This window comes from Abramis brama (assembly GCF_963993115.1).
Source record: "Abramis brama genome assembly, chromosome: 7".
In the NCBI taxonomy this organism is placed as follows: Eukaryota; Metazoa; Chordata; class Actinopteri; order Cypriniformes; family Leuciscidae; genus Abramis; species Abramis brama.
In genome coordinates, this window is record NC_139969.1 from 18,621,730 (window position 1) to 18,645,541 (window position 23,812).

The following is a 23,812-nucleotide window of genomic DNA, read 5'->3' on the forward strand; positions in this document are numbered from 1 at the left end:
GGAGTTAAACTTCCTCTGGCACATGGGAGGGTCTTACACGTAGCACGAGTTAGTTATTGTTGGGCTTAGAGTACTGTGAAATCTTAACCTGTAATAAGAAACAGTATAGAAAACATTAGGCTACTTCTTAAACTAGCCTACTATGTAGGCCTATTTGTGTTTACCCAAAGCTCAACATTTTAAAGATCTTAAACTGTTATTCATCACTGTTATTATGATGGCTTAAAAGGGGTTAAACTGTGCTATGAAGTTTAAGCATCGAGTAGGCCCAACTTTGAGACTAAAAATTAATCGTTAACAATTTTAAGCTTCTGTATTGGCCTGAGGCTTGTTGTCACACAATAAAGTTATATCTGTAATTTTAAGGTTTGAGCCAGGGTTAGGGTTTTGTGTGCTATAATTGTTTGACTTTAAATTTAGCCTGAAAAGCTTATGATAGGCTGTTTAAGGCAGGTACCACTGTGATCTTACCCCAGTGTGAAAATATTATCCATTACAAAAGATCAATATAATGCATCAAAACACATGACCAACACCAAATAATTATGTGTTTTATGACAATAACATTAATATAATAATATAGATCTATATAAATGCTTCATACAGAAAGTGTTACTGAATCTTTTTTTCTTCTTTTTTTTCAATCAGCTGGCTTGTGCTTTTTTCAAAATAAATGGCTCTGAATCCCAGGACTGCCAAGTGTAAAGTCCTTTGCGTGCATTGACTGTTGCTTAAAATTGCTTGCACTATTGTTCCGCTCCCTTCGGGTTTAATAAGCACACAGCTCATTTTGTTCTTTCTTTGCATTTCTCTCTAAATCCCTTTGCCACAGGGATCCGTGATTAATTATTTGACATCCCGCTGGATTGTTCAGAATTGTGTGATCTGTTGCACCACACAAGTCTAGCACCGCACTGGCCTGAAATGTTTTTCCAACTTAACGAGGCTAAGCACTAATGTAAAAAAAAACAGCTCTACCGTATTAAAGCTGCACTGCTGGGCTCTAAACCGACTTTATTTGCCCTCTTAAGTATCTGGAAGCTTTTGTGCCAGAGCAGGTGCCTTATCCATTTTTATTTACCTTAGAAATAAACACTTACTAAACTTTACCATGGTAAACAAAGTTTCGCCAAAATACCATAGTTGCTACAGTTATAGAAATGAAACAAAATGATTCTGAAAGCTTCTTACAGTATTTCAAGGACATCCAATATTAATATGGTTTTACTGGGGGAAAAAAATGGTACATTTTCATTTTCAAGGTGTATCATTTTATACTAAACCAATGTTTTCTTCTCACGTTCTGCTGTTATATGTATTCTGAGGTTCCAGTAATTCACTCTCAGTCTGCCAGCCACCGGGTCTTTTGGCAGTAGATGAACGCAACAGGTCCAGATAGGGTTATGAGAAACAGGTGTGTTTAGACTTAGCCAAGATGGACATACCAGTGGCCCATATTGCTGTTTCTCATTAGAGGTTAGAAAATACTATTTTCAGGGTCACAAGCCCTGAAGAGAGGGGCACTTTTACAAGGACATGGTGAGCTAATGAGAAATGTGAGGGGAATGTGGGCCTATGCATCTTTGTTGCCAATTTATGCTTTGTGGTTGACAAGGCTTTTTTAAAAACCTTGTAATATAGATGCAAAACTATTTAGACTTTGTCAAAGTTATCCAAACAAAATAAGAACAAAATAAAATGTATGCTATAACACATTTAGCATACACTACAACTTTTACTATGATTTTGTTTTAGAAATGCATATTTTTATTTCACAATCTTATATAATATTTCACAATGTTACTAGTTTCCTATAATATGAAGAGTTCAGATGCAAAGTGCCATCTGAAATTTTCTTCTAGAATGATCTTTATCAAGCTCGTATATTTAAGTTCAGTAATTTCACATAAATGACAATTAATAGGTAATTTGCATTGCCATTTAAGTGAAATTATTGAACTTAAATATACAAGCTTGATAAAGATCATTCTAGAAGAAAATTTCAGATACTTAGAGGCCTTTGCATCTGAACTCTTCATATATATATTTATATATATCATTTATTTATATATAACTATTGCGTATGGCTGAATTTGCTGGATTACATGTTGGACGGCCATAACCTTTTAATGCTTTAATTGGATCGTCTCTGGTTCTACTTATAAATAGAAGCGTCCAGGTAAAGATAAACAGCACACCTTCCCTGTTCACAGGAAACGGCATCAATCACATTGCATAGTCAGACATCAGTAGGATTTTTCTGGTGAGTTCCTCTCCTATGATCTTTATAATGTTAGATAGCTCTGTTTATGTATCTCCCATAATGTATGAAATATGAGCATGGTTTATTTATATTAATGATATTATTATTATACTTTCATACTTTAAGTTTCTGAGACGTTTAATTGGCGAGAATTATATGATCACACAGTGTGTTTTACTGTGGCGTGTGGACAGAAATCAAATATGATAAACATAATTTGCCATGTTGATATTGATGATCTAATGATGATCTAATAACAAAAGGATTAGTAATGAATATAAGCAATTAGGCATGCACATTTATTCTAGATCATTTTTGGATGTCAGAATAGCGCTAATTTTATACATACAGTATAAAGTTAGCTGCATGTAAAGTTACCTTTACTTGTTCATTACTTAAGCAGTGATTCTATGGATTTAAAAGCACATCCTATTTTTGACTAATGCAGACACTATTGTGTAACACCCTGCTGATCAAACTGAGGCGTAAATAATGGCAGAAAATGATGTACTGATTGTTTTACCAGCACTCAAGACATATGCCATAAAATGTGACAGCTTTACAACATTAGCTTTTGACTTCAACTTGCCAAATGTGGCGGCTCTGTTGTGTTCATTTAAGACAGCAGATGGCCATGGGGTAAAGCTGGTGAACCTGTGAACCTCTGGTGGTATTTCAATATGTTTCTTGAATTTTTAACATAGTTTTTTTCTGGATTACCTCTATGGATTATATTTTATAGTGTGAGAATTAGTATAGAGAATGCTTTGCCTTCAATAACACCTCATATATATCTGTTTATAGTCACAAGACTTGTTTGGCTCTATATATTAAGTCATAGCACATTCTGTAACGTTTTAAACTGCGTAATGTAGGCCATGCTGCCTCCTTAATCCCAGATAGAAACTTCTAGATGTCAATTGGATCTCTTTAAGTGGAAAACATAGATTAGATACAAAGATACTAACACAAACTTACCGCATAGAATAAAGAATGACAGAGATTGACTAGTTACAGAGATGTATTGCCTGAGGCTGAAGGTCATAAAACAGTGAATTTCACCTGAACGGTTTTCTCATAAGGTGTAGCGCCACACAGTGGTGCTTATGGGCATTTTTGGACTTTGCGTATCTTGGCGTTTCCATCCAATGTTTTTATTCGATGCCCATCACAGAATTCGCTTAAAAATAGGTGGATCCCAGCTAACAGTTTTTTTTTTAAGGTCTGTTTTTGGTTAGGCAGGAAAGTTGTTACATTTCTTTAGTGCCAAAAAAACCAATGACTTCAACACAATCTATGATTTTTAAAATATGAAATTTATTCACAATCACAGACATAAAAAAATGAACAAACAATGATTTGACTTAGTAGGATGTATGTAATTCTTACCACTGAATTGTAGCCTACAGCTAGCGGGACATGCTTCTTTTGGTCCGTAAACAAAACCTTCTCGATTAACATCATGTTCTCTTCAATAAGGCTGTCAAATCTACCCGAACAAGACATATATTTACTCTAACATCTATATCTATTATAAGTAATTATTCAAGAGATTGATAAACGGACATTTTTCAATCAGCCATTAAAACAATTTTTGTTTTGTGGAAGACAGGTGAAAGCACGTGCTGGAAAAGCACTTCGTAAAATGAAAATAGAAACAAACCCACGAATTTATAATTACTGTGCTTTTCACACTATGCGTAACATTGGCTTAATATTTTAACTATAAAGTTGGATTTATCTAACGCTTTTCGATTGATCACATTTCAACTATATGAACAATAACCAAAAAAATAAATAATTACCATTATGGAACGTTCTGTATAAGTAATTTTGGGGTTATTTAAAAATAACCATCATGCAAATGTTCTGGGAACGTTATGGTTGCAAAAAAATAAAACCTAGAACGTTATTATTTGGTTCTCAAAAAACAAAAACAAACGGGAACCAAATAGGCCTACTAACTAATGTTCTGTGTTTGCTGTGATGAACGCTGATTGGGGGAAAAGGTGAGAAAAGTCAAATATGTTTTATTGTGTATTACATATTACCTTTCAAAAATCACCTGCAACTATTTTATGAAAGTCTCAGAACCACCTAGTGCCCTATAAGAGAAGTAGGCCTATTGATTAATGCCACTTGGAAATAATAATGTTTAGTCCAAAAAATAAAATGTAGGCCTATACTAAAAACGGCATCATTCAGAAAATTAAATAATTATTTGTTATTTACAGGCATTGTTTTTCCTTTGAGCCTGTCAAAGTTGCCGAAGATGAGGGCGTTGATCTTTTCTCTGGTTTTACTGGCGTCTCTGGGGGCCTTTCATTGTGCCCCTGATACCACCCTTCCTCCGATATCAGCCAACACTCTCAAACGTGAGTGCATCCTTTATTGCTAAAGAGATTCATATCATAAATGAATACACTAAAGCCAGGGAACAATCTTATGACATCTAAATGTCCTGAAATATGATGGTCTTTTAGGCCTGTCTCTGGAAGGGGAGAAGCTAGTGGATCAGGAGGTCAGCAAGGCACTGTACGGAATCAAAGAAATGAAGGAGGTGATGGCCAGTAATGAAGAGAAACATGCAAACCTCATGAAGTCTCTCATGCACAGCGGGGTGAAGAAAAAAGTCAGTGAACAATCTTTTTTTAAGAAACTTAAATTAGCCTAATAGTTTTTCTACTGGTGTTAAACAAACAAAAAAGTAAACATAATATTAAATACCTTCTTAAATGGCTTCTTACACCATCAGGGGGCAGCAGAGATTGCACAGGATGTAGAAAAGAAGCTGAATGAAGCCAAGCAGCAGTGCAAAGAATCTCTAAAGTCCTCCTGGGAGGAATGTCGACCTTGTCTTGAGCACACCTGTAAGAACTTCTATACGAACAGCTGCCGCCGTGGATTCGCCACCTTCACCAATAAGGTAAAGCATTCTCCTCCACCTTTACCATTTTAATGCCGAGTATAACCCCTGAGAGAGAAGGTTAGGTTAACTACTCAGTAGAAATACACGGTAACACCTTATTTTACGGTGTCTTTGTTACACGTTACATGTGCTTGCTATAGTAGTAACAAATAACAATTACATGATGTAACTAACCTTAAACCCGACCCTAATCATAACCCTATAGAACATGTAGTTAATTGAATATTATTATTCAGTTTGACTATTTTTCTGTTTTCCCCAGCTACAAAACTTCTTCCAAAGACTGAGCTCTCGCTTTGGCCCTCGTGATGCTCAGGATGAGGTAGCGTTGAACCAGAGCGCAGAGAATCCTGACCTGGAGGTGGTGAGAATTGAGGACTCCTTCAGCAACCTCCTCACCAAAGTGGGAACCCTGGTTAATCGTAGTGCAGTGCTGGTCTCCCACTTTCAACATGAGCTGGACCAGGCCCTACGCAGAGCCTTCAGCCCTGAGCTTCAGGAAGACAAAGAGAGTGAGCTGGCTCTCAAGCCCGCCAACAAAGCTCTGGATTCTGCCTTTCTGGAGGGTGTGGGCCTGGACGATGTGCTGGAGTCCTTCTTTGACTTTGGGAGAAATGTGTTGGAGGAGTTTGGGGCCGTAATCACACAAGCCTTCAGTGACATTCATGATGCTGTGGAGAAGACACCGAAGGAGAAAGGTGCATTTGGGATAGATCAGTCAACCAAAATTCTGTCATTTACACACACAAGTTTATGTAAAAAACAGAGCGTTAATGTCCGTTGGTGTGAACAGGCCTTAACTCTCTCTCTACATGTGTCTGTATTTACCCCAGAGAAGAAACTCTTCCCTCAGTTTCTGCAGAACAGGAGACTGTGCAGAGATCTGCGCAGACAGTCCTCAGAGTGCTGGCAGCTGCAGAGCAAGTGTGAGGCCTGTCAGGGAACTTTGTTTACTGGTAAGAGCACATGCTCACATCACTTAGTCAAATGAATAGTTCTCCATATAGAAATCCATGTAAACTGTGTTCCAGCTCTTTAGAAGTGTGAGGAATAGACCACAGTCTTGTTTACGACATTATTCACTGATAATCTTACTACTAGATCTGAGTCAGTCAGTTGATTTCGAGAACTATGGCAAACCGTTTTAGTTTTAAATGTAATTTAATTGCATTTTTACTAGTAACAATTAAAATAGAGAGTTCTTCAATTAAATTCTTACCAGTAACAGTTATGATTAGAGAGCTCTACAAATTAATTTTTACAAGTCATGTCTCCATTGACTTACATTTATTTTTAATCATGCAAGCTCTACAAATTTTCCACAGTCACACAGGCACACAATAACATTGTTTATTATAAGTACGTGCTGCAGTTCCTCTGTGCAATATTGTTCCTCTGTGCTATTATTGTTGTTATAATTGTGGTGTGGACAAAACCAAACTTTATCGTTCTAGCTATCGTCTTTGGTGAATGATGACAGATTTTTCATTTTTGCTTGAACTGTCCCATTAACCCTTACCAATCATATTGATCATGTCAAATGCTTATTGCGTGCCAGATTGCCCAAATGTAAGAGAGCTCCACATCGAGTTGGATGAGGCCTCTCAGCTGTTGGAGGCGTCAAAGCAGCAGTATGAGGAGGTGCTGGGAATCGTGCAACATCATACTGAGGACACCATCAGCTGGCTCAGCAACATGGCCTCCGACTTTGGGTGGGTGACTGAGCTCGCCAATAACAACACCACTCCCGAGAGCATCTTCAGCATTGCCACGGTGAGACACTAACAAAAAAGTAGCATGGTATTACCATTGATTTTTAGGCATAGTAACATGGTAATACTATTTGGTATTTTGGACACGTAGCACAATGGTGAGAAAAAGTGAAATAAACACAGTAGTGGTAGATTTACCCAGGTAAATATACTAAATCTGTTGACCCCAAACAACAAGGTTGTGGCACAGACTGAGGAGAGCAGCAACACTCCAGCAGAAGTCACTACGGTGGAAGTGAATATTCTAAACTCCCCCACTCTCACCCTGACTGTTCCTGCGGGTCTCAGGCTGCAGGATCCCGCCTTCATCCAGTATGTGGCACAGGAGGCTCTGGGCGCGTACAAGCAGATGGCCAGGTCAGACACTTTACAATTAAACAATGTCTTCTCACTCATCAGCTCACATTTCACAGGGACAGGTTAATATCTCATAAAGAGAATAATCCTCAGTTCAATCACATAAATCAGTTCTCAACCAGGGGGTGACAGGATGACTTAAGTATTTCAAATTTGAAATTACTAAATAATTAACCCTTTAAAGTCTACTGTATCATATTTGATACATGAATTGCTCAGTCCTCTAAATTGTCAACATGATCCAAACTTTGCTGAAAAATTTGTTGTACTTAAACCTCTACATGTCTTCTGCACTCTAATTGATCGTTCATAGTTTTTTAGCAAGTAAAAAAATATAACAGGCTTTTGATGGATCTATGTTTATTTGTTTTCTCAATCATCATTGTACTATATTGCAATGTATGTTTGCCTCCCAAAATTAAAACTACATAGCTTTGATCATAAAACGAATCATTTAAATAGCATCTTAGTAAGACATTATTGAGAAACAGTGACAACTGATATTTATATTACAAGCTATTAGAACTTATTTTTTGCTATATAAATAACATCTGCACCAAATTGCATTTTTTGCTCTGTTTGGACTCCTGAATAAAATTAAGGTGTTGGAAGCCCTAAATTCTCACTATATCATACTATATCACTCAAGTGTGATACAAAAACATACAATATATGCAAACTTTGCTTTTTTGCTTTTCTTTTATATTTTGTTATATATGTTCTAAATGTTCAATAAACTTCCATTTTAAACAGTTAGATTTTTTGATAAGGAACCCCTTAAATATTTATTTTTTTAATGACGAACGAGTCAAAAAGTATGTCATAAATGATTTTGGTGCAAGAACCAGGTTGTTTTTCTGTAGACTATGTAGTGAGTCTAAATGCCTGTTCATACAAAGGATGATAACTATAGCGATAAAGATACAGTTAAATTTAAATGAATCATTCTAAATATAAAAAGAATAGCAGAGTCCACACCACAAGTATAACGATAACAGGAGAGAGGAACGATATCGTTGGAAGCACTTTCAGAACTTTTTTTTTTCAAGCCGATGAACGATAAAACATTGACAGTCCATCCTGCTTTAAAGAGCTCAAGGCATTTATATCGACAGACGACAAACTGCAGCACACACCAAGAATAATCAGAACGATATCGTCTGCTGGGGTGGACTGGACTCAAATATAGTTATGGTTCTTGGTGTGAACAGGCCTGCCCTTAATGCTCACATATGACTCTGCTCTAACAATGTATTTTTTTTTCTTTTCTTTTTTTAGGCATGGGGATGTGTAATCAAACTAGAAGTCATCAGTTTTCATCCAATGATACTAACCAGGGTACACTGCTAAAGATTACACAGCTATATATTGTGTGTTTACTTGTATTTTATGCATTGGGCCATTTAGTTTAAGTTATTGCAAGTATTGTCATTTATTTATGGTGTGATGTGACAGGTTCCAAATAGCTGCAATTGAATCTGGTCTTGTGTTAATTGACTTAAACATCAGCATGTCTGAAATGTACTTATAACATATATATATTTAAATATATCAGTGTGTGATTGTAAACAGGCATTACTGAATAATCACTGCTTAAAATAATCATTTACTTTTAGTGCAAAACCATTTGCCTAGTTACTTGCATCAATAAGCCTGTGTGTGTTCACTTTAAAATACTATAAACGTTTAATTCAATTATCGGGAATGTTTCTATGCAATCCTTCTTCTAGTATTATGATTTACAACAAAAGTCATACATGATTACCTTTTTTCCTCTCACGTAGAAAAGGGCTTCCACATGTTTCCGTTTAGTCCCAGTTCAAAATGATCCATCTAAAAATGTTCAACTGATAAAACAATTTCACAAATGTCTGAACAAAAACCTACATACACTTAAAATCATTACGTAAAACTTTATTTTTTTACTGTACAAATTCTTCAGATTAGTAATCGTAACCATTTTCACAACAATGTCATTAAAACTCTGCAGCGGAGACCATCACCTCACATCAGAGTACTTTCTCTTTTTTGACACGAAGAAACAAAAATCGATAAAAGAGTTTTGCTCAAACTTGCCTGTAGCCCTTGTAAAACAGGAGGCGATGATGGGAAAGATGTTTAGGTGTCGACAGGACACAAAAAAAGTCCCTAGGACAAAGGGCTCACGTACAGGAAGGACAAAAGCAAGGCCTCTCTCTACACATATGAAAAGCTACACGACAAAGGGGAGAAGAAATCAACAAATTAACCCTCCAAAAGATATCCGTCTGATTCATCTCAAGTGCATTCAATTCCTTGTCATGGATGAAATGAACCCGTTACAGAAAATACAAGACCAAAATCGAACATTAAGACTAAATCTGTAATAGTGGTGCAAAAACTGATGTCTATTTTACCCTCTCCATTAGACTCGTACCATTTTTCTTTTTAGTGATTTCATCAAACTTTGGTTGGTAAATGGTCTTGATCTGTAGTACCTGAATATTTCACAGTGATCGATGCCTAACCAGGAAATGCAACGACTCCACCAGCAGCAAACATGGTACATCGTGGTGAACGAGTTAATAAAGGCTTTATGCAATTCTGATTCCTGTTCAAGAAACTTGCAAAAGAGAGTCAAAAACAAATGGATCTGTTTGAAATCATTTTTTGAGCAAATTCACATTCGTATGTCAGAATGAAGAAACCATGCCTCTCTTGAAATATACTGAAATATTTATGTATGAAATAAACTGTGGAAGATCTATAAATCTCTCTGGTTCATTTATTGGAGTGTACATGAGAGAACAATGAATTTGTACCAAGAGGTTGGCAACACTACAAATGTGTTGGCACGAAAAACGCAAACCTGGCAGTGTCGGTGCTGATGCGTGTAAAAAAGAAACTCAGGCATTGCTGTTGTGATATTAAGACTTGTCAGGTCTCAACAGCAGCGTGAGGAATGATGTTTGGACTGCTCAGGTCTGGTGTTTTGTTAATAAAACGTTTCTCTCCTAAATTACTGTTGAATAATTCAAGACAAAAATAAGATTTTTTGCTTGAAAATTAGCAGCTGGCTGAAATGGCGATTGGTCGTCAGAAATTATTTTGTGAAGGCTTTTCAATATGAATCATCTCCCAGGATGTGAATTCAAGCTCTCATAAAGATTGAAACTGAAATTAAGAGACCTACTAAAAAAATAAAAATCATGATTTGCTATAAAAGTGTTTTAGTGAAAAAATCTGCCCCTGTAATCAATCGTTCGCAAACTTAAGCTCTCATACATTCAGAACGGCTAATGCCCTCATGTCTCTCTCTCTCTCTCTTTTTGTCTTTCTCTAACTTCCACAGTCCCGTCCCAGCAATTAGGTTCAACCGATTCAACCACAGTTATTGGTCACTTTTAATAAACTACTCAAACTACTAAAAAACTAAATAAAAGGGAAAAAGACAAATGAATCACGTTAAAATAAGAAAGACTTTTACAATAGGATTTAGTGTTCAGGTGAAAAGAATACAGACAAATAGATAAAAAATAAAATAAAAAAAAAGCTGATTTTGTGCAACTGTGAACCAGCACAAAGCTCATCGCTTTTTTTCACAACTCCCTCAGTCTGCAATGCAGGGGAGTTCTGGGAGCATGACGTGGTCCTGCTTCAAACCCCCTCATACACACGTCGCCCTCATCAACTCCACCACACACACATCCTCAGGCAAAGAACAGCCTGATGACAAAAGCCATGCTGTGAAAGGTGTGTTTTATCTGCTAATAGAGTTTTTACACTTGATTCTTGAGTGGGAAAAGAAACAAAAACAACCACATATCTCTGTAAGGACAAGTGTGCAGGGGAGCTGTTGGGAGGAAGTGCCACAATGGGTTTGAGAACCGTCCTGGTGGCTTATTAGCACGTGGTGGTGAGTCTCTGGGTCCCGTAGAGGGTCTCTACAGGTTGTCTCCGGGCTGGTACTGTGGCTCAGTGGCGGTGAAGTAGTCCTCCAGGAAGGACTGGATGTACTCGAAGGTGGGCCGCTCATCTGGCTCTTTCTTCCAACAGAGCCGCATCATTTCGTGTAGCGACTCCGGGCAGCCTTGAGGACACGGCATCCTGTAGCCCCGCTCCACCTGCTCCAACACTTCTCGGTTCACCATGCCTGAAAAACAGTTGATACAGAGTCAGTTTGTCCAACCGCCCACTGTTCAGCATCCAGACTGCCTCAGACAGGATCTGAGGGGTGTGTAATTACTGCAGACACTTCGCTTGGAACCCACAGAGGACAGGAGTGTTGAGGACAGAGGGGACAGACAGTCTGGTGCTACATAAGAGGAAAGGATGTGTAAAGCAGTAGATTGCCTGTGTTCAAGAGCTCTCTCACGGGAAAGAGACGTTTCCTGGGCCGCATATGTAGAGTGACCTTTCAGAGCTCAGCCCATTTTCATTTAAACTTGCTTACATAATGACTCGCGCAACAATAAGGCTTACGCATGCTAACTCAAATCAATAAATCTTATATTAAGTGGAAAATTAAAAAGCTGCTGGATTTCCTGAAATGCTAAAGACTATTAAGGTTGTCATATTACAGATAATAAACTTTCTCCATTACTTCAGTATTTACACTACTAAACATTTGGAATCACTATGAAATTGTTTTTAAATCAAACTGATTAGTTTAATCACATTGAATCAAACTACTTATTTACCTACTACAATAAAGACCATTTTCAAATGCCATATTTTCCTAGTCTGGCTATCACCAGACCAAGCTCAATCTTTTAAAGCTACACTGTGTATTTTTTTAAGTTGATTCTTAGCAAAAAACACTTTATTCTTTCAAAATGATATGTGCTCATTAATGTGTAATTACTTCTACCAACTAATCAAGTATTCTATGTAAGCGTAGAATCTGCCATTTAAAATACATACGAGCGAGTCGCTCAAATGGCGGAAGCCATGTTGCGCATCCATCTTGAAAATACATTAGCCAAAGAGGGACATACCTGGAAATTCAAGCTTCACCTTTCGCGTTTTTACACTCAGTGGCACCGTGACGAATGCGAGGGGGAGATTACTCGCGACTGCCGGCAGATTTGAAATAATACGGCCACCGTAGGAGTTAAAACGCCCTCGGAATGGGAGGGGCTAGAAAGTAATATTCAGTTGGTAGTCATAAACAATTTCACCGCTAGATGGGAGAAAATCCTACACAGTGTAGCTTTAAGATTGAACATTAGTCTGGGGAGTCTGCTCTGTATTTTCTACTGCACAAGAGGCGTGATAAACGGGCATAGTTCAAATGACTCTGTACGCAGTTGGATAGTCCTTCAACCAATCAGACCAACGATCTGGGTGATGTACTTTGTAGAGCAACGTGAAAACTCCAGGCAGGAAATGTGTCACCAAACGTGTTGATCAGCAGTTTACAGAGGCAGCAGTGGAATAGAGCGATTTTTGCAGGTTATGCAAAAAAAAACAAACATGAAAATTAGTGGTATTTACACCCACTCGAGCGATTTGTTTGCGCAAAAAGAAGCCACTGAGCATCGTCGAGAGGTTAAGCAGACTGGAGTAATGGCTGCTGAAAGTGGAACTATGCAAATCACATGTAAAATCAGATTTTGAAATGTAGAAAATTGTTGCAAACAGTAATTAAAAAATTGGGGGTTGGAAATATTAAAACGTTATTTTCTTTGATTAATCTTTGCTATTTAAACATTGAAAATAATTAAACCAGCATGAGTTTTTACCCTACACCCTCTTGCTATTTATAAATGAGAAAATAAAAGCAGTCTGATAAGTTGCAGCTTTAAAGCATGTCTTTCAATTATACTATAATATTTACAGGCTGTAATTATTCATTGCATCCTCAGAAATTGTATCAGTACTGGTATCACTGGCCATTAAACAAATATTTAAAAATACTGTATGTGGTTTCTATATTAATATGGAGATTCAATGCAAAAAAATATATTCATGATAAATTTGAATGTTAGGAGCGATTAAATCACAATAAATTACAGAAAACTGTAATCAATTAGGTTTTTCGGCAGGCCTATGAATAATCATAAATAATAAACGTTGTTTTTAATAATCAGAAAGCTGCATTGGTGAACAGAATAATCTATTTCTTTCAAAAACAAAAATGTGATTCTAGACAATACTGATAGCTTAAGGATCTCAATTACTGGGGTTCAAAACTACAAACCTTTGGCAACCAGCACAGATCTTTAACCACTATGCCAAACTTCCCCCGCAATTGAACAAAGTTGTCGCATTAATCCAGCCTTATCTAGTGCTCTGCATGGAAGCAGATGTCCATCAATAATGGACCGACTCTAATAGTGTACGACTGAATGATTGATGAAAGCCTAACTGGGTTTGTGATGTGCAGCATCAGTGAGATGCTTTAGGTAAGCACTACAAATGACAGACTAGGCCGTGTGAGGGACAAGTGCAGAGAGGGAAGAGACAGATGGTGTTAAAAAAGAACTGGTGCCCAGTCAGTCTTTCATGCCCGCCTCAGCCAGATGGCTCCTTCAGAGTAGTAATAACACACCCAGCAGTGCCTCTCTCCTCCAGTAGGGGGCACAGTGGTATCTGCGCCTCTCAGTTTGGAGTTCCACCAACCCTGCTTGAACACACCTGCCTGTACATTTTGTGTAAACCTGAAGACCATGATTAGCTGGTTCAGGTGTGTCTGGTGCTGTATGATACTAATGGGATAGGTCACCCAAAAAAAAAAGTTTCTCTCCCTCCATTGAAAGTCCAGGTAACCAAAACTTAGAAGACTCATAACGGCGTCATAATCCAAGCGGTTTAATCCAAGTCTTGTGAAAATAAAATCCATTTATATGATGAACAGATATAATGATTTTTTTATCCAACGCATACATAGAGCACATCACATATGGTAAACATGGAAGCCAGTGTGTCTCACACAAACAAACCTTATTGATTCTTGTGCATCAGGCAGGCACGTTTGAGCTTCCGTGTTTACCATATGTGATGTGCTTATGCATGTGCCGATTATTGTTTAGATGTGAAAAAAAGAGAGCCAAAATTAAATCTGTTCATCAAATAGATCATATCTCTTCACAAAACTTGGATTAAACTGCGCCATTACGACCTTTTTGGAACTTCAAAATTTTGGTTACCTAGACTTTTAATGGTGGGACAGAAACCTCTCAGGTTTCAATAATAAAAAATCTTAATTTGTGTTTTGAAGATTAACAAAAGTCTTATGGGTTTGGAATGGACATGAGTGGAAGTAAATGATAAACTATCCCTTAAGATAAGCACACTCAAACCAAATTAAAGAGCAATTATGATACAATGAGTGAGAGGAAAAATATATTTTTACTGCTGAATCAAATGTAATATTTCTCACCTGGATATGGCACTCTGCCCTTGGTCACCAGCTCAGTCAGCAGGATACCGAAGGACCAGACGTCAGATTTAATGGTGAATCGGCCGTACAGCGCTGCCTCTGGTGCAGTCCACTTAATGGGAAACTTGGCTCCTAGAGGAACAATGACACACAATCTCTAAATTACTGCAGTAGAGTCAATGGCTATTACTAAAAGCAAATGTCAGCATTTTAAAACATCCCGTTGACTTCTACACAACTCAATTCAATGGATAATATGACATTTAGTTGTTTTACCATTTACCAACGGTAATTTACCATTACCGTTATTGATAGTTAAAGTAGTGAAGGGAATGTGAGAATCTGTTATAAAAAAAAAACTTCCCATACATCGATCACGAAGGAACACCAGTGAAACAGCTACAAAAACAAATGCATGTGTCATTTTCTCTACTGCCCAGAGGCCTTAGCGCTTTCAAGACTCCCTGCAGGGAAAAATCATCATCAATTTATGTAGGTAATGGCAAGTCAACTTGTTCTTCACAATCACAGTGCATTCTGGGAGATAATGGATTCAGACAGTAATTGAGGTAATTCTGCATGATTAGATGCTGATTGCCTTGTAATTTCCAGCACAATGGCTTTGTTGCCAGTAGCAGCATTGTTCCAGACTAAAGATTGTGAGTTATATATTTCACCACGCATATTTTGTGTAAAGGTCTGATTTTGTGGATGAAAACCCCCCAGCTTGCTTTCATTTTCAAATCAAGCTTAGGGTTTATAATAATGTTTAAAGGGATACTCTACCGTTTTTTCATATTAAACTATGTTATTCCCTTATCTAAGACGAGTTGATACATACCTCTCTCATCTCAGTGCGTGCACTTAATCGCTCTAGCGCGTGGTGACACTTTGAAAGCACTTAGCTTACCCCAGTATATTCAATGGTATCTAGCAGCAATGAATTTAGAAGTGACCAAACACATCAACGTTTTCCCTATTTAAAAACAGTTACACGAGTAGTTATACGACCAAGTATGGTGACACAAAATAAAACGTGGCGCTTTTCTAAGCGGGTAAAAAGGATAACTATAATGTATGGCGTAATAGCACTTTTGGAAGTACTTCGACTGGTGCAGTAAAAAGTCACGCCTGATCCTCTTTCCACTATTGACAGAAGTGAGAGGAAGAGGATCAGGCGTGACTTTTTACTGCGCCAGTCGAAGTACTTCCAAAAGTGACAAAAATGTCACTTGTGCTTATAAAAAGTCATTAATTCACATTAAACATGGAATTATACAATTAAAAATATATATGCTGTGATTTCCATTCAAGCTTTGTAAATAGAATTTGCACAGGGGTAGAATAATAATAGTGTTTAAATTATTTTTGATCCACTTTCTTCATCCACTATTCATTGACAACCCAGCAGAATATTATTACAGAAATATAATATAATTTTGTATAATTTTATAACATTATGCACTGCTCACATTACACACTACTGCACCGGAAAAAGAGACCAGAAATATTTCTATATTCATTTAAATTCCCTTAGTCAGATGGCAATACGTGATTAGAATTTAAAGTGCATAATAATCGTGATTATTTCAAATATGTCCGCAATCAGATAAATCATGAACAGGAAATTATGTAATTATCGCTTCAGGCCGAATTATAGAAAGTGTTAATATTGCATTTCCATCCCCATACCTTGTCTAGCAGTGTATTCATTGTCTTCAATCAGTCTAGCCAGGCCAAAGTCGGCGATCTTGCAGACCAGATTGTCTCCCACCAGGATGTTAGCTGCCCTCAGGTCTCTGTGGATGTAGTTCATCCTCTCGATGAAGGCCATACCATCTGCAATCTGGACAAGACAACAGGAAATCAAGCCTCCAGAAACGCTTCTAAAAATCAACCTGTCATGGAAATCCTATTTTAGGAGCGTCAGAATGATGCATTTATGGGTTCAGATAAGGGGGCACACATGTTTGAAGCTTTGGTGCTAAAAATCTACATTTTAAAGCAATATTCAGAAGTGAAAACAGCAGCTCCAAATAGCTGTGTGTGGGTGAAATCCAAACAGGATGATGAACACAAGCTTAAAAGAAGAAAACAGGACGAAATATTCTTGAGGGAATTTAACAAACAATCTCAGACTGAAAAACTGTCCAAAAGGTTTTCATAAGCATCGTATCGCAAGCTGAGATGTGAGAGGGAGATTGAAGCCTCAGCCAAGCAATGCGGCAGTGATGGGAGCTCAAGGAGGCGAGAGAGTGAGCGAGCGCAGTAGGAGAGAGGAACGTGAGAGAGAAACAGCAAGCTTTTTTAAGTGAACAGCTGAATTGAGTGGACATTAAAGTGAAGTGGCCCCACAGGAGTGGCGGTTAAGTGCTCCAGGCATTAGGCGGGAAATGAAGATCATAGTGCCTGGGAGAGACACACGGGCAGCAGGATGTCATATCAGATATTAAATAAATATGACAGCCAGATGGAGACTGAAACTGAAACCCTGCCGCTCTGGTAGGTTCACGGAGACAATGCTACTAATGATTGGGCAGCTGTGTGCTACTAAATGAGGAAGAGGCTGGTTAACAGTGGATCGGGGGTTGGGTTTCTCTCTCACCTGGGCAGCCATGTCTACTAGCTGGGGAAGCTTGAGGTACTTGCCCTCACCCTCCTTCAAGAAGTCCAGCAAACTCCCTGAAAGAGAGAGGTAAAGAGTAAAGCTTTTTCCCCCCGTCAAAATTAGAAAAAAATTAAAACAGGATATGAACCATATTATAATTGATAGAACATGAAATAATTTATATAACATGAAATAATGTTTATATAATCATATTTCTACAAAATATATTTTAAATTGAATATTTATTACATATATTATATCAATATTTATGATATATAAAATATTTTAAAATATAATACACCAGATTATAAAACGGAAACTTGTAATGTAAGATAAGATATGGTTGTAACGTAAAAAATATAAGAACAATAAAACTAGTTACAAAACTGTATTCATTAAGTGGTTAATGAATATAGGTCAAGATGCTTAAAAATAAGGAACAGGAAGTGAAAAACAAGAATGCAAGCTACCTTTGCCCATGTACTCAGTGACGATGTAAATTGGCTCTTCGGACACAACGGCATACAGGGGCACCAGCTTGTCATGCCGAAGCTTCTTCATGATCTGGGCTTCCTGCAGGAAAGCTTCAGGAGACATGGTGCCCGGCTTCAGAGTCTTTATAGCTACTTTAGTCGTGCCATTCCAAGTACCTAGAAGAAGAAAAAAAAGAATGAACAAAATGAGAGAGCAAAAGAAAGCAAATCAAAACAAAATGTTTTTGTAGAGCAACAACCCTGTGTAATCTAGTTATTAATCCAGTAGTGGAACTGAAGTGTTAATTCTTTGATTTTACAATAAAATGTAAATACAAAATATAATATAAAAACCCAAAATAAAGCCTAAATATTTGTCTATTTAATCAGAAATTATCAGAAAAAATCATCAGTGGAGAAAAGTATGAAAACCTCATTAGTAGTAAGAAATGTGGGAACACTGAAATATTTTAATACCAAAAGCAAGATATATACACAAGAAGTCCATGGAATTCCTTAAAGGGGTAATCGAATGCCCATTTTTAACAAGTATGATTCTTTAGGGTCTTCATGTAAAGTTTGTAACATACTTTGGTTGAAATTCCTCAATGGTTGTGTAAAACAACACCCTTTTTACCTCCTTAAAAACCGTTTCGGTGCATGTCTCTTTAAATGATAATGAGCAACTGCTCACCCCACCCCTCTCTTCCATGGGGCGTGTCGACATAAGACACAAAATGCTGCCTTGGCAGACAGTATACAAATATGACATCATATTGCTCAGAAAATCCAAACGGCTTGATTATTGAGAGCGTTTAGACTTTGAGGATTAAAAAAAAAAAGGAGTGAATGGATTTTTTTCATTGTATGGTGGTTGTGTCCACACACTGCAAAGACACATTTATATGCAAACACCATATAAAAGTGAATTTTGCATCCGATGACCCCTTTAGGAAATCTTCCAAAATGGGTGAAGTACGTACATTTGCCAAGACAGACTATTGAGCAAACCACTTAAACGGCAATGACAGATTGCCAGCTCATGACAAAACAGTAATGTGGAACCTATTATGCATGTTGAAACAAACATACTCAGACAATAAGCAGAATTTCTGACATAGTTTTCTATGATGTGGCATGTTGGAGCTTGCAGTGAAGCTAGTTTTAAGAGCTGTGACGAAAGACACAGGTTCTTAATAATACACTTTCACACCTCCCTCTAGTACATAAACACTTAAGTGCTGTGGTGCATTTATAAAATAACAGACGTATATGACATTCACAGTTTGGGGAATGAGTTTGAGTTCTCTGCATTGTGTGTGCATTTGTCTTACCCATCCAGACCTCTCCGAAGCAGCCCTGACCCAGCTTGAGCTCCAGACGCAGTGACTCTCGTGGGATTTCCCATGCGTCTTTAGCCAGACCCTGAGTCTGGGGCTTCACCGTCGGACACACTGTGGTCAGTCGGTAGCACAACCCATCTGCATGCTCTACACACACACAAACACACACGCATAAGAGTGATGTCAGAGAACACAACGATCATAAACCCTATGCAGATGAGACTAGATTTCCCTGTAGTAAATTACGCCTGACACGCCCATATCCAGACTTCCATATTCAAATGTCAAACAAAAGGGGATCATTAAGAATAAGACTACAAAATGACCTAGGTGAGGGCAAAAGACATTCATCATTTAACCAGCCATAAAGCCAATTAATCACTGTCTTTCAACAAAATGATTAAAATCTACAAAGCGGGTCTCACAGAGAGAGACAGACAAGGACTGATGGCCTTTCATTAAGCCTTGACATTCTTCAGATAAGATGAATCTGAACAGCAAATTTGTTTTTTTCACAGGTCCTCAGGTCTGTGACAGGTTGTATGAAATGCCTGACAGAAAACAATTAAATCCACTACTCAGTGGGAGTTTAAACACAGACAATAATGGCGAGTTGGTCCTTCCTAACAGCATCCCTTCTTCTGGCAAGATTTTCTACTACATTTTGGAACTTTGCTATGGGGACTTACAGTACTTTTATTCAGAGTTAGGATTTACACTACTGTTCAAAAATTTGGGGGAAGTAAGATTATTCCAAAACAACCGTATACTTTTATTCAGCAAGGATGCATTAAATTGATCAAAACTGACAGTAAAGACACATGTCACAAAATACTTTTTATATCAAATAAATGCTGTTCTTTTGAACATTCTATCAGTCAAAGAATCCTGAAAAAATGTTTCAGTTTCCACAGAAATATTAAGCAATAAGAATTTAACTGAACAAAATGTGTTCAATCAAAAGTACATCTTTAAAACAACAAAAACAGCGCTGGGCTTGTGCAGGCTTGTTCCAGACCAAACACAGTAGACCATTTCTAAATGGACCCCTTCTTTATACATGGTGCATTGTTAGGCTGGAACAGAATAGGTACACCCTGCTCTACTGTAAATGTTTGTTTAAGGAGATTGTATGGCTGTATGACTGATTTTATGGACCTGCTAGCAATGAGTGTAGCTAAAAAGCCAAACCCTTAGATTAGACGAGTGACCACATACTTTTTGTTATGCAGTTTATATCAAGTAATCCTGCTTTGAGAGCTTAACCGCTGAGGTAAACATAACACTGGTTTGATGGCTTGACAAAACCACAATAAGGAGAATCTGATGGTTTTGCTTTGTGGGGACTGACGTCAGCTACAACAACAGAGCTGTGGCAGGACACTCACGTAACGTCTCATAAGATCAAAGAAGTGTCGATGTCAAAAGCCCTCTCAGAGGTTCTCCTGTGAAAACTAAGCCAAGATTAACTGACAGTCTGGGTGAACGGGGACACGTTTCTCACAGCAGACGTCAGGCACCTGTTAGCGCTAGTCACACTGAGACCCCTAAGCTTCAAACCAACACCCTGCCATCTCCACATGCCTGGTATTCTGGGCTTCTGTACTCCACACTAAGTTTCTGGCCATGTCAAGTTTTGCTCAAAACCCTTAAGGTCCATTTGTATCGGAAGAAGATACAATAAACAATATTGTTTCTTTAGGTTTTTCTACACTACAGTTCAAAAGTTTGGGGTCAGTAAGATTTCTTTTAAAGAAATGTATTATTTTATTCAGCAAGGAGGAAAGAAGCAAAGAAGTGACAGTATACATTTCAAATAAATGCTGTTCTTTTGAACTTTCTAGTAATCAAAGAATCCCCCCAAAAATGTATCAAGCTTTCCACAAAATTATTAAGCAGCACAACTTTCATCATTGATAATAATAATAATACATTTTTCTTGAGCACAAAATCAGCATATTAGACTGATTTCTGAAGGATCATGTGACACTAAAGACAGGAGTAATAATGATACATAAATACAGCTTTGCTGTAGGAATACATTACATTTTAAAATATATAAAAGTAGAAATCAGTTATTTTTTCATTTTAAATTGCTGCTTTTACAAATAATTGCAGCCTTGGTGAGCATAAGAGGCTTCTTTCAAAAACATAAAAAGATATTACCAACTTAAACTTTTGAATGGTAGTGTATACATCATATAACTTCAGTAGGACTCAAAACTTGACCCAAGTGAATGTGCTAACCTGTGTAATGCTTCACCAGTTTCTGTAGTGTGTCAAACTGAGCTCTTGTGGTGATGTAATAGCCTCCACTGTCAAGCTTTCGGATTTTGTAGTGTTTCACGTTGTCTCCTTTCATCTCATCCCAGTCCCGTATTGAGAGAGAGTAAGCCCCTGCCACAGTGAGAGGACGAAATGGATTAAATTAAATTTCTGATTTGGTTTGGTTTTGAGTACCAGTGCTGTACATGTCTTAAGATAGATAGCAATTCACTTACCTTTAGTGGTCTCACTTTCTCTGACCAAAAATGTGCCCCGCTGGTTTCCAGGAACCAGTAGCAGTCGCTCAGCATCTTTACGACCCATTTTTCCAAAGTACCATCTGTGAGATGGAAATAAATGAAAATAAATCACTTGCCCAGCCATGTTAATGTGGAGTTTGGAATGCTCTGGAACATATAAAAGGCATTCTGATGAAAACTAAACTAGTATAAAAAAAAATAAATAAATAAAAAGTCTGATGAAGAATGTGATTTTCAAATTTTTTCGAAGTTAATCAAATTGGTCTGAATCTGTCCTGAATGAATTTGTCAGTGTCCAGGTAACTAGGAAAAAATGACAACAGCACAAAAAAACACACACAAAAAAACTTTACAATGACTAAAAAAAATTGGGGCCAGAAAGATGTTTTAATGTTTTTGAAAGAAGTCTCTTATGTTCACCAAGACTGCATTTATTTGAATGCAAAAATACATAAAATAAAACAAATAAAATAATACACTAAAATAAAATAATACGTTAAAACATTTGCAAAGTGAAAAGTGCAAAGCTTGTACAGAGATGTACAACAGAAAACCCACCCCAAGTGAAATAATAGGGGTGAAAAAGGGAGTAACACTGAAAGAGAGACAGACGTAAAGTTTGTAACTAAAAAAAAGGAGTCTTTTGTCTTGCAGTCATGTGTTTGTTGGTGTGTTTGTCAGCACCAGGGCTCTGGGCGTACGTGTGACCAGCCATCACGCTCTCTTAATTACGGCATGAAGGGATGAGATGATTGGATAAGCACAGGAGGAGAGGAGTTACTTACTCTTCCGCTTGGATGGAGTCTGCAGGGGCCACGTAATTACTGGGAATGTAGCCCTTCTGCCCCGTGTTGATGGAGCGAGCCTCCCACCAGTCTCCCTCTCTATGGGCCAAAGCAAAATACACAACCGAGTTATCATACTCATGTCCTTCACCACAAACAGAACAGTATCAACAGTAAAAACGCAGGGAAGTGAAGGAATTTGAAGTGTATGATTAAAAATGTCAGGGTCGCTACAGAAGGAAAAAATTTGAGCAGTGAGCATTTATTGAATGCTAAGCCTGGCTAGTGGTTCAACAGATGGCCCATTATGGAAATACATCAAGCCAGACAGATTTCGCCCTCGACGAACTTGGAATACAATGATGGATTAAAAAAGAAAATAATTAAATAAATAAATACACAGACACATATCCATGTTTGTATGACTATATTTGACATTCATTGATATAATGCAAACCCAAGCCCCTTACCTGTACCATCACAACTAAATGGCTAACCCTAACTTTAACCCTAAAACCAAATGTTAACCCTTAAACAGCCCTTTAAAGGGGTGTCAGAAGTGATGACCTGCCAAAAGGTCCTCACTCCAATGGGCTAAAACTCGAACTGGTCACAAAGATAGCTATATAATTTAATAAGCTATATAAGCTATATTCATTTAAAAAAAGCTAAATAAGCTATATTAATTTGGTGGTTGCAAATTTCTGGGAATTTTCAAAGTCGGAAACTTTCCATGGGAATTAATGGGAATATATGGGAATTAATGGGAATAAACTAGAAATGTGCAAAATTGCAGGTTAGCCTATAACAGAGAAATTAAATGTAGTGTTAAAAAAGCATCTTGCAACATAATCTTGGTTAAAAACAACCAGATTGCATGCAAATTCAGTTTAGTTTCTACCCTGCACATTTCTCAATCACATGCACACAGCAAACTACTTACTGCAGGGCTATTGAGGCCACACCCCTGAATCAGGGGGAATATGTTTATTTTATTCAACATGCATGCTTTTTTGTTGTTCAATGAAAGAATCAATGAAAGTTCAACTCACAAATAAATCAAAGTCAAAAAAGTATTTTTTTAAATTTGTATTAGATTGCATGCATGTCTGCTTATGGCCAAACAAAATGTTTACATTTATGTTTGTATCTGACACAGTTTGTATAAATTACCCCAAATTTCCAATTAATTCCCGTTAAGTTTCCAACTTGGAATATTTCCAAAATTTCCCAACTTAACTTCCCATGGAAATTTTCTGCAAATGTTCTGCCCCTTTGCAACCCTAGTTGGTATGTATTATGTATGTATCCATCTATATACATCTAAACACAGAAACACACACTTATTTATTTACTTAATCTTTAATGCAGCACGACATGCTCAAGCCATGTCA

The 23,812-nt window shown here is 37.5% G+C and overlaps 2 protein-coding genes across 2 annotated transcripts in view; one reads left to right on the forward strand and one right to left on the reverse strand.

Annotated features, from left to right (window-relative positions):
* The first annotated feature begins 2,178 nt into the window (after positions 1-2,178).
* Positions 2,179-9,026, forward strand: clul1 (clusterin-like 1 (retinal)). The gene is made up of 9 exons (XM_084120374.1): positions 2,179-2,263; positions 4,498-4,638; positions 4,747-4,895; positions 5,019-5,189; positions 5,455-5,890; positions 6,026-6,148; positions 6,751-6,965; positions 7,143-7,321; positions 8,600-9,026. Exons 2-9 carry the CDS (start codon positions 4,536-4,538, stop codon positions 8,613-8,615), a joined length of 1,392 nt encoding a protein of 463 aa, XP_083976500.1. The 5' UTR covers positions 2,179-2,263; positions 4,498-4,535; the 3' UTR covers positions 8,616-9,026.
* A 188-nt stretch (positions 9,027-9,214) lies between these two features.
* Positions 9,215-23,812, reverse strand: part of yes1 (YES proto-oncogene 1, Src family tyrosine kinase) — a 32,413-nt gene continuing 17,815 nt past the window's right edge. Inside the window, exons 4-12 of the mRNA XM_084120373.1 lie at positions 22,419-22,517; positions 21,610-21,713; positions 21,356-21,505; positions 19,100-19,255; positions 17,763-17,942; positions 17,290-17,366; positions 16,377-16,530; positions 14,685-14,816; positions 9,215-11,453 (exon numbers count right to left, since the gene is read on the reverse strand). Coding sequence (XP_083976499.1) covers positions 11,245-11,453; positions 14,685-14,816; positions 16,377-16,530; positions 17,290-17,366; positions 17,763-17,942; positions 19,100-19,255; positions 21,356-21,505; positions 21,610-21,713; positions 22,419-22,517 — 1,261 coding nt within the window. The 3' untranslated portion in view covers positions 9,215-11,244. The remainder of the gene's footprint in view (positions 11,454-14,684; positions 14,817-16,376; positions 16,531-17,289; positions 17,367-17,762; positions 17,943-19,099; positions 19,256-21,355; positions 21,506-21,609; positions 21,714-22,418; positions 22,518-23,812) is intronic.

Excerpts from the sequence above, each read along its gene's own strand:
- clul1 (XM_084120374.1), top strand. The coding sequence starts at position 4,536 with ATGAGGGCGTTGATCTTTTCTCTGGTTTTACTGGCGTCTCTGGGGGCC. Across the intron at positions 4,639-4,746 it reads ATCAGCCAACACTCTCAAAC|GCCTGTCTCTGGAAGGGGAG; the intron begins GTGAGTGCATCC and ends ATGGTCTTTTAG. Across the intron at positions 6,149-6,750 it reads TCAGGGAACTTTGTTTACTG|ATTGCCCAAATGTAAGAGAG; the intron begins GTAAGAGCACAT and ends ATTGCGTGCCAG.